General features: G+C 44.8%; 1 protein-coding gene across 1 annotated transcript; it reads left to right on the top strand.

The window, feature by feature from the left end:
* Positions 1-724: 724 nt before the first annotated feature.
* HMGB2 (high mobility group box 2) lies at positions 725-2,786 on the top strand. Its single transcript, XM_019534618.1, has 5 exons — positions 725-845; positions 982-1,146; positions 1,306-1,451; positions 1,546-1,720; positions 2,222-2,786. The coding sequence occupies exons 2-5, from the start codon at positions 997-999 to the stop codon at positions 2,375-2,377; spliced, it is 627 nt and encodes a 208-aa protein (XP_019390163.1). The 5' UTR covers positions 725-845; positions 982-996; the 3' UTR covers positions 2,378-2,786.
* The last annotated feature ends 8,494 nt before the right edge of the window (positions 2,787-11,280 follow it).

Raw genomic sequence — 11,280 nt, 5'->3', positions numbered from 1 at the left:
GGCCGCTCTCACGTGCCTGCCACTGTCGAGTCCCTGCAGCAGGTGCCCTGCCAGGCAAAGCGGCGACACAGGAACATCGCTGTCCCCCGCAATAAGGGGCCGCCCATATCCCCTTCGTGCAGGCCGGGCGGGGGAAGGGAAAAGACCATGCGCTCCTTCAGCAGACAGGGGCAGCCCCAGAGCCTCCAGCTCCCAGCATGCTGCGCGCCTCGAGGTTGAACGGCCCAGGCCCGGGGCCGGGCCCGCTGCCGCGCCCCTGCTACCAGCTGCAAGTCCCCGCGCCGCTCGGCCGCTCCTGCCACCCTCACAACCTTCAGCCTCTCTGCGCGCCTCGCAGGCCTCCCGCCGCCTTTGTATTTTTAAACCATGCTCCTTCATCCCGCCTGGGCCAATCAGCGCACGGGTAGGCCGCAGGAGCCAATGGCAGCTCTCCCCGCGGTTTTTTAAACGGTCACTGTCCTCCAATCGCCGCCTCCGCGCCTAGTCCCGCCCTTCCCTCTCCCCATCGAACCGGTTCCAACGAGTCCCCGAGCCCACGGCCCCGCCTCCCCTCCTCCCCCGCGCGCGACCTAACCTCCGCGGGTGACATCACCGGGCACGGCGACCAATGGGCTGCGCGGAGGCGCCGGGGGGCGTGATCGGGCGTGATTCGAACGCACACTGCAGCCAATGGGACGGCGTGGTGGGGAGGGGGCGCGGCCGGGCAGGGCAGGGCAAGCTGCTGTGGCGGGTGCGACTGTGGAAAACAAGAGGCTGCCAGTGCCCGGTGGGGGAACCATTTGGCGGTAGCAGCAGGCGGACGCGTCATCCACGCCGGAGCCCAGCAGCTGTCGTCGCCGCGCCAGGCAAGCGCCCCGCTGCGCCCGCTCGGCTCGGGGCGGCCGGGACAAGCCCTTGGGGGCGTGTTTAGGCGGGAAGCCGCGGGTGGGGGAGGGGCTGCTGCCCCGTGACGCGCCGCCCGTTGCTGTGCTCCGCGTGTAGGGACCCGCCGCCGCCATGGGCAAGGGTGACCCCAACAAGCCGCGGGGCAAGATGTCTTCGTACGCCTACTTCGTGCAGACGTGCCGCGAGGAGCACAAGAAGAAGCACCCAGACTCCTCCGTCAACTTCGCTGAGTTCTCGCGGAAGTGCTCGGAGCGATGGAAGGTGAGCGCGGGCCGGGCCCGGCCGGGCGGGGCAGAGCGGGGAGGGGAGAAGAGAGCAGACGCCGCCTGGGCAGCAGCTGCCGGGGGTGGGCGCTGGAGGCGGGCGGGCCCAGCCGCCCTGCCGGGGCTCTGACCCCTCCTCCCTGCTCGGTGCTCGCAGACTATGTCCGGCAAGGAGAAGGGCAAGTTCGAGGAAATGGCAAAAGGAGACAAAGCTCGTTATGACAGAGAGATGAAGAATTATGTTCCCCCCAAAGGCGAGAAGAAGGGAAAGAAAAAGGACCCCAATGCCCCCAAAAGGCCACCGTAAGTTGTCATCCTGGAGGGAGGAGGAGGGAGTGGGCGTTCACCATTTTCATTCGTGTAAAACGTGGTTGGGTTTTTTCCCCTCCCTCCTTAGATCTGCCTTCTTCCTCTTCTGTTCTGAGCATCGCCCAAAGATCAAGATGGAACATCCTGGCCTGTCTATTGGGGACACAGCCAAGAAACTAGGTGAAATGTGGTCTGAGCAGTCAGCCAAAGATAAACAGCCATATGAACAGAAAGCAGCAAAACTAAAGGAGAAATACGAAAAGGTATGGTGAAAACAGCCAGGAATGCACAGGTTGAGCAGTTAGAAATGAGATAGCAGCATTCACCCTGCTGTACACAAAACTGCACTTGGCTCAGCTACAGTCCTGAACACTGTGTGATGTTTGAAACCTGAAGGATGGTCAAAATGCCGAGTCATTAGCCCCAAGGAAGGTGGTGTATTGATCTGAAGATTTTAAGCCTTGTTTGGGGGGAAACTGAAACAAATCATTTAACATGGTGGCTTTCTCTCTTCCATACTGCAACTGCAAATTAAAACAGAAATGCATCTGTGACCACTTCCATAAATGCCTCATAATACATGGCCTGAATGCCTGAACCCAGGTGAAAGACACAGGAGTCTTAAGTGGCAAACATCACTTGTATCTCATGTGTTTTACATGCATCTTGCTCTCTAATATACTAACAAAATCTTTTAAAACTGGTATTAAACTAGCATTTATAAAACTTCTGTTACCAGAAACTCAGTGCCTTTATTTTTTCAGGATATTGCAGCGTATCGTGCCAAGAGCAAGAGTGATGCAGGGAAAAAGGGTCCAGGTAGGCCTGCAGGATCTAAGAAGAAGGCAGAGCCAGAAGAAGAGGATGAGGAGGAGGAAGATGATGATGAGGAAGAGGAGGAGGAAGAGGATGAGGAGTAAATAGTTCTTCTGCTGTAAAGATTTCTGCTCAAAGCCCAATGTTTTGCTAAGAATGTGAACTCAAGTGCAGCTCGTTAGCTTCAGTATAAAAACTGTACAGAATTGTGTATAGGTAATGTGATTCTCTGTAGGGAGACCTATATTTTTTAATGTAAGTGGTAGCTGAGGGCTGCTACACTTCAGTTTGGGGCAGAGAGGACCTGATGTCAAATGTTTTTTGCATATTTAATGGTTTTTTTGAAATTCAGTGACTGATAGCCTGATACCTTGTTTCTTTTCTTGGGTTTTTTTTGTTTGTTTTTAGCAAAGTCAAACAAAGAAAGTAGCATAATAGTTGATCTTATATTTTGTAGGATACTGCCTTGTATTACTTTTTTTAACAACTTTTGTAATAAAATGATGTACATGACTTTCTGTTGTTACTTTCTTTAAACTGCAAGCATGCATTACCATCCAGAAAGAACATTCTACTACAGTCAAGAACTTAGTTTTGCTTGTAAGCTCTTTTGCAATAGTACTTTACTTAGTACCCTTGCAAGGCCCTGGGTGTAAGTAGAATTGCTAGCTACTACTGTAATGTTAATAATTGGTGGGGCTTGAATTCAGTGTTTCCTCAAGAGATGAAGGTATCAACATAACAATTATTTATGACACTGTTCTTGTACCTTTGTTAATTTATAACCACTTTTTCGAGTAGAATTCTCTGACTGCTGGTTTTCTTTTAATAACAAATTAGGTTTGAATTTTGCTGGCACTTCTCAGGTTTCCAGTCAGAGGTGGCTTCTGAAGTTTTGTCTGAACAGTTGTGTAATAGCTAGCTAGCAGCTAGTCCTAAAACTCATGGTAAATAATAGTTTATCACTTCTTTTAGTTCATTCTAGGCTCTGTCTAGTCAGGTTCAACATAGGTTCTCAACCCCAGTGAAAAGGGCAGAAATGACATCCAGTCTAACGGCTAGTAATTTTGTCATATTCCTCTAGTACAATAGTTCAATTACTTTCTAAAATGTTTACATTATGAAATAATGGGAGCTTGGATTTTGCAGTTGTGTAATTTTTACCCCACTCCCTACAAAACCAGGTTTTAAATTGTGCCTTGGGTCACAGTTTTAGATGGGGTTAATTCTGTTTTCACTGTAGGCACACTCAGTACAGTGATTCTCGACTAAGGTGCCAGGCGATTCTCTTATGGAGACTAAACAATATTAGGTATGCAACTGCCTAAGCAAAATTCACAAACCCAGAGAATAAAAAAAATGTAACTGTCGAGAACATTTTGAGTTTTTTGCAGCACAAGAGTTCTGTTTTGTAGACAAGAAACTAGTGAAAGGTAAGAGCTTGGATTTTTTTGAGGTGCCTTGAGTCTAGAAAGGTTGAGAAGCGAATTAGAGAAAATCAACCTTAGTAAATAAGTACATATGCTATATAAGTTACGTAGCTATGCCACTGTTAAGCATTTCCCTATACTTAGAGACTAGAAAAACTTTTTTTTTCCTGCTGTAAGTAAGTATTTAGAAAAGAGCTATTTTTACTCAGCCTTTTGGACAGAGTGGATTATATATATATTTTTAATTAAAATTGAGGGAAAAATACTAAAAAGTTAATATTGTTCCAAATTTGGGAAAGTTATATACTTAAATGCGACTACCTAGATTTCTTTCCCAAGCAAGATGGGTGTACAAAAAATTTGATTATTTATGTTAACATTTAAACTAACAAAAGCCATCAACAGTGGCAAAAGATGTTCTTAGGGCTCAGAAGCCCTATCTATGTTAGTGTTTGACAGTAGGAAATGTTCTGAACTGAAATTCAGCTGGTAGCATAGACAAGATGCAAAGTAATGGACTGACAGGTTCAATAGTAAGCAATCAGAAAAGTAGTGCTGGAAGGGACCCCCCCAGCCTAGAGGTTATCTAGGCAAGATCATCCCTGTCCAAATAGTCCCAAGCAAGTTTTTGTCTAGCCCTTGGATTTTTCTTACTACATATCCCCTTCCAGATTTACCAGCTGCCTGTGTACCCCTATCAGCACATTATGTTTTAACCCTTTAAATGCCAATTATAATGAAAAGTCAGCCATTATACAATTTCTCCCAAAAGCTCCCGAGATGTGTGCATACCCATGGAAGTATGCAAGACCACTGTTTAGGAACCCCTGGTCTAATCTCTTACTAAGACTACACAGGGAGCTTTACCATGAGTAAAAAAAAATATATCACCCTAACCTGCTACAAGTAAAGCAGAAGGTCTGTGGTGCTCGGGATATACAGAATTCCCTGATTACTAGAGGCTGATGTGAACTTCAACAAGTCTCTCAAAGTCAGGTTTTTAGTTATTTAAAGCAGGACTGTCCAACTTGCATGTGCTGCCTGCATGCAACCCCTGACCTGCACATCAAGCTGTGAGGATTGCTTGTCATCCCTGCCTCTTCCCTCCCCCCGCCACCCATGTTCTCCAATGTGCAGGTTTCTATGAAAAAAAGGGCTTCTCAACACACCCCCCTCAGGTTATGAACTTTTTAAAGATTTAAAAATGCTCTAAGACTTGCTAGTCAAGAACCCTTTTGGTGATCATCACTTGCACTTAACCCGTTAGCACACAGTGGGTGTGTCTACACAAGACATTTACCAACTGTGCAGTAAATATCTCAGCATTACAGGTGTGCCCTTATTAGGGTGCACTTAACTAATAAACTCTGTAGCAGGGTAATACTTGTAAAGCGGAGCAGCACAGGGCATAGCTGTGCCTCCTCAGGCTTCCAGCAGCAGCCAAAGGGCCAGATATGATCAGTTGGCGAGCTGAATATAGCCCATGAGCTATTTGCTCACCTCTGCAATGGAACCAATACACACACAATCCTGAACTCATTCCACCAGGGCCCAACCACAGAAAGTGGGTCCACCTTCTGTACCTCAAATCTGTTTCATTTGTCCAAGTGTAGCAAAAAGTATGTGAACTCAAGCCACTGGTCATGCTAGCCAGCACAGAATATATTATAACCATAAAGGTCAAAAACTGAGAGTCAGTTGCTATCAGCAGATTCAGCAACAAAAAGTTTAGCCTTAGCACATCTGAATATCACACACAATAACAAAGTTTGATAAAACTAAAAATCCACTTTGAGGTTTGGGGAGGAAATAATTGAGTCCTTGTGTCTCCAGTATGACAGCAAATAAGAGATCTCCTAAAGGTTTTGCTTCTAGGTGCTCTTTACTTCAGCACAGGAGCATGGCTCTTCATATATATATACACATGTGGCTTAGTAAAAGAAGGATGTGGCTTAATAAAAGACAACCAGCCAGGAAAATTATTTAATATGGAATTCAGAAATAATCGTTAGCAGGAACTCAGGGTGAGTATGCAGCAGCAACCCAAATGGAGGAAGAGTAAGGTAAAAGTGACATCAGGGCATGGATTTCACTTATGTTTCTTGCTGAAACAGCAGCCTCCAAGAAGGCGCTCTTTGTAGAGAAGTGAACGGGATGCCACTGGCTCAAACAACAAACATTAGTAACTGTGGTGCTAGGTTCTTTATGCACAAAAGGTTGTAGCCAACCCCTTTAGGTATTTCAGGGAGACAGAATGAAAAAGATGGGCCTTGACATGCAAACTTAGCAGACAGGCCAAACTACTTGCTAAATAAAACTTGACTGAACTAAGGGGTAAATTCAAGTTCCTCAGTACGAAGAGGTAATCCAGGGATACAGGTTGTAGCCATATTGGTCTATCAGAACTCTAGGTAGAGGCGATACTTTCATTAGACTAACTAGATATTTGCAAAAATATATATATATATAAATATTTGCAAGCTTTTGGGCACATACCCTTCTTCAGGTACAGAAGAATGCAGCGATTGTAAAATTTGTCCTAGGTGGAAATGAAAATTCATATTTCGCAGGAGAGCTGAAAGTGTTGTATGATTTCCTGGTTGGAAAAGTTCATTTCATGCAAATTAGGCTGCAATAAAAACTAGAGCAGTCTATTTACCTCAGAGTTGTCTGATGGCAAGCAGGATGTTAAATTACATTTCCTTCTGGTTATGATGCTTCATATTTCACAGGAGGATAGGTTGATAGAAAGCTCTCCTGGGCAAGGAATTTCTTGTGTGTTGAGGCAGCTCTCTAAGCTCGCAAATTTGGCTCGTAACAAAAAGCAGGAGCAAAGGTGTCCGCTTTCAGGTTTCAAGGTGTTGAATTTTGCTTCCTTGTAAAATTATGAAGCTTTCATTTTAAAAATGACTAATTTTGATATCTTTTATATTTCAGGGATACAGGTTGTACCTGTATTGGTCTACAGGCAAAAAGAATCAGAACTCTGGGTAGACCATCTTTTATTAGACCAACTAGATATTTGCAAAAAAAGTTTCTTTATTTGCAAGTTTTCAAACACACTCACCTTTCTTCAGACATAGGAGAGTGGTAGCAAAGTGGTAATCCAAGCAGAGGGAATGGAAGACAAATTGCAGAGCTACTGTCTTCCACACCAGGCAGACAAGTGACAACTGTGCTATGTGTGTATGGTAGAAACCTTCCTGCTGTGGAAAAGGCAATCCTTAACAGGATCAGAGTAGTCCCGTTATATCTATGAATCACCATCAGTCAGGCAAAAAGAATACAAGTGAAGTGGCCTGCCGCTGTCTTGAGAATTGGGAAGCAGTGATAGAGGGATGCAGTACAACTTGGTTAACAGCAGGAGATCCAGGAACCAAGGTTGTCTTGGCCAGGTTCAGGGTAGCAAGATGACCTGAGTTTGATATTACTTGACATTCCTGATGACTCAAGAAATTAGGAGCAGAGGAAGGCAGGCATGATACCCTTCCACCACTGTACTGAAAAAAACCCCAGTTTTCTGAGCCTGGCTTTAGAAACGAAAACCTGACACTTTATGTTCCTCTCTGTTGAGAGCAGATCTATCCTCAAGAAAGCCCCAAACAGAAAAGAAATGGAAAAGGTGACCTGCTCTCATGTGGTAGAAACCAGGCAAATAAACTGGGGAGAGATGAATTTGATGGTGGATATACCAATGCCATAGTGGTAGAACTTCCTTGAGAGGGTAGGACTTAATGCCTCCCCGCTTGTTTATGTAAAACATAGAAGTGATATGACCTGTCCCCACTTGCACATGGATGTAGGGGAGGAAGTTCTTTGCAGAGCTGTCTGATGGCTCTCTGTTCAAGAAAAGATACATGAAGGCTTGCCTTTGGGACAACTATAATCCATAGTCGATACAATTTCCCACCCTAGATGAGAAGTGTCTACCAACATGATTGTTGGTGGCAGAGGCTGGAAAAGCACCCCTTTGCAAGACGAAAAAGGCCAGGACATCATTTGCACTTTTATATGGTATTTCTCAAGGGAATGAACTGATTGTATTCAGATTTGCATGCTTCTGTGGTGTAGTCTGGCATGTGACATTGCAAAAGTAAAAGATGCTATGTGGCCAAGGAGGGAGAAGTACAATCTTACTGACATATTTGGATGTCACTCCAACTTGAGAAACAAATTGCTTCATAGTGAGAAAGTCGTCAGGGGGTAACCCTCTGCCACACTGTCCAAGATACTCCCTTGAAGACTGAACTAGTAGCAGAACTAATTTCTGGCAACTTACCCTGCCACCCAGAGACTGGAAAGGTGTGATTTTCACCTGGCTGGCCAAAACAGCTATGACTATAAAAACTTTTTGGACAGTTCGTGTGGTAAGAAAAAATAATGACTGCCTGCAATGCGAAAGTAGGCACCTTGTAGGTCAAGAGATGACAAGCAGTTTTCTGTTGCAGAGATAGAGTGGTTATTGGTACTGCAACTGTTTTAAGCTTATATTTTTGAATATACTGATTCAGGTTTCTCAAGTCCAGGACTGATTGTTGTTCATTCTGTTCTCTTTGGAACCAGACAATAAGTGCTGTACAATCCCTTCCCTCTCAGGTGAGTTGCAACATGTTCCTCTGCTCCAGGAAACAAAAAAAAAATAAAAGACTATAATTCCTGTTGGAGGCCCCTTCCCCTTGTCAAAATGGTTCCTGCAAAGGGAGAGGTGGGGGGATCAGGAGAGGAAAGAGTAGCAGTCCCAATGACCTAGCCACTTCTAGTTGTATCAAAAGCCAGCAAGTCTACAGAAGAAAATGGTGAGGCAGTTGTAAAAAAGGAAGAGAGGGAGGAATTTAAATTTTCTTTTCAGTATATCCTCAAGGCTCCTTTAATAGACTTGTCGCAATGAGAGAAGTATGAAGTTCCAAACTGCTGGTATCTATGTAGCCTCTGCCTCTTTGGAGGCTCAAACTGGCATATAAGAACAGAGGGAACAGATGCTGATCAGAGGAAACAATTGGACAGAGGTTGCCTGTGGAACAAGAACTGGTGGCAACAAGGTTTAAGTGGTCATGAAGGGCATTTATACAGATACCTTTTTGTCCCGTGATGTATTGGAAATCCACCGCTTTGGAGAAGACTCAGTTAATTGAGTCTGCTCCACATATGAGCTGATGTGAACTGCACCGCACTGCATGCAGCTGTATAAGTGGCGACATGCGTGTCAGCACGCAGAAAATGGCAGCAGTGCACTTTTGATTAAAACACCTACTATGTGTTTTAGTTCAAAAGCATGCCACTGGCATTTTCTCAGCACTGACACGCATTTTACCACTTATACAACTGCATGCAGCGCAGCAGAGTTTGCATCAGCTGCGGTGCTTGCATGTGTAAAAATCCCCGAAGATAGCTATATTTCAAGCAAGCACAGAGTATTTTCATGAACGGAATCTCATCAGTCTTGCTGCTGAACAGCTGGACACCCTTAAATGGAAGACTATCAACTTTTCTAGACAGACCCAAGCTGAGAAACAAAGATATGTTCCTTGTGGCTATAAAGTGCAATGCACTATCCAGTGTTGAGAGCTGCTTGTCAAGCAGTCTTAGAAACCAGTTTGCCTTCCATATGCAACATAGGAAGTAATCCTTAGTGCTGCAGTTCATGTCTAGCTAGTTGGTTATATAGTTTGAAGTCTTATCTGGGTCTAGGAATTTGCAGTGTGGAATTCAAACCTGCAAAAGAGTAGGCCTTCTTATCAAATAGAGCCAGCCAGGTGTCTTTGTTCCTTCTCCTTTGCAGCTACTAAAATAAGCGAGGGTGAGATGGTACGAGTGGGGAAATTCTGCACCTTTTGGGGGCACTGTACTTTTTGTCCATTTGTTTGTCAACAGAAAAGACAGGTTCAGGAGAGTGCCAAATTTTATGGTTTCAATGCTGAAGGAAAAATAGTCAGTGCGGAGGAAGATATGAAGTGAAGGTCCCAATCAGAACAAGACCAGCATCACAATGGCTGAATATAGAGATGACAACTGCGGTGTCAATTTGAAAGAAGACATTTTTTACTCTTGATATGTGAGATCCGTGAAAGTGTGATCAATCTGGAATCTGCACATATGGATGGACCTGAGGATTTGATACACCCAACTCTGAGTCTCTGTGGAAGGCCTCCAAGACAAACGTTCTGGGAATCAGCTCTATAAACCTCCTCCAGATCCCTATGCAACTGGGAGGTCTTAGCTCCAAAATGATCCATATAACCATTCTTATGAGTTCAGTGCATTCCCAAGCACTCAGTGCATTCAGAAATGTTTGTGGGATGAGTGAGGACTTTGTGAGAAGATGTCAGAGATGAGGAGCAGAAGCATAACAAGGCAGCCAAGTGCCTGGAACAGCTGCAACACATGGGGACTGTGGCAACTTCTGAAGGCTACCATGCCACTAGCATGATTGTGGAGCTGCAGTGGCAGCTGTTTTTTTCAGACCCCTGTTGGTGCCTGGGGCAGCTGCCTGGTTTGGCTGCCCTGGTTGCTCCACCCTAGTTATGCTACTGATGAGGAGCCCTTCCTCCTTGCTTTAGTCAGTGAGCAATAAGGAGTCATTGTTTCAGTAGCCAGTCATTAGCTGCTGTGCTGGCAAGAAGCTCACCCTCCAAAACACTGCTTTAAAACCAACAGGGATGACTGAGATGAACTCACTGCACTAATTTCTGGTAAGCTCACTGAAAGTTGACCCAGGGTCTTTCTTCTAGGCCTGAGCTATTGAAAGAAGGGACCTAGATTGATGGACATTCTGCCTCCCACAGTTCATCTAATACTCTTTTACCTGTAGCTTTGCTTTAGGTCCCCCCTTGCAGCTTCCATTTAACCTCCACCATCATGCTGTGGGATACATTACCCCTGTTGATAACTATTGATAACTTGTGATAACTTAATTGATTTTGAACTTTGCTCGAGTTGACCTCATTCCAGTTAAACATAAAGCCATTTCTTTGGCAATCAAAACCATTGACAGCTCTTTGCTGTCTTTCAGAGCTGTTCCCTTTAAGATGGCTCCTCGTAGGTCATCTTTCAATTGCATAGCGGGTCATTACAATTTGACTTTATCCACTTGGTACTTTGTATTTCTTGGTCTGGGTCTGAAATATCTGATTCAGTTCAGACTACTACCATCCAAATGCAAACCCTCTACTATCACATGGGTCATGCAACTGCCTGTCTGACTTCCAGTCTGAGATGGCAATGCCTTTTGGGCTGTCTACACATTGTCAGAATGAGAACATGCAGCTCTGAGAGACTTCCAAGAAAACTTTACAAAAGGATTCATTTGCTTATCTGTCTCCCTGGCAGATGCCCAGTCTCTGCTAAAGAAGGCTGGCTACTATGCTTCTTTGTAGACTGTTGGTCACTCAGTAGGGTCCCCTTTCATAAACAGTATGTGGTGTCCCTCATTAATGAATTATCCAAGAAACTCCAGACTTTCATTAAACGTAACCTTTAGGGGCAAACAATTTGATCTGCATCTTCAAGGGTGACTAACACATTTTATACCTACTACAGCCACTTCGAATATCTCATTATGTCTTTTGGGCTCTTTAGTG

The sequence above is a fragment of the Crocodylus porosus genome, unplaced genomic scaffold (genome assembly GCF_001723895.1).
Source record: "Crocodylus porosus isolate Cpor-Errol unplaced genomic scaffold, CroPor_comp1, whole genome shotgun sequence".
Lineage (NCBI taxonomy): Eukaryota > Metazoa > Chordata > Crocodylia > Crocodylidae > Crocodylus > Crocodylus porosus.
This window is presented reverse-complemented; position numbering and strand designations above follow the sequence as displayed.

Coding starts and splice junctions, on each gene's coding strand:
- HMGB2 (XM_019534618.1), top strand. CDS start 997: ATGGGCAAGGGTGACCCCAACAAGCCGCGGGGCAAGATGTCTTCGTAC. Junction 1,147..1,305: donor AGTGCTCGGAGCGATGGAAG/GTGAGCGCGGGC, acceptor CGGTGCTCGCAG/ACTATGTCCGGCAAGGAGAA. Junction 1,452..1,545: donor AATGCCCCCAAAAGGCCACC/GTAAGTTGTCAT, acceptor CTCCCTCCTTAG/ATCTGCCTTCTTCCTCTTCT.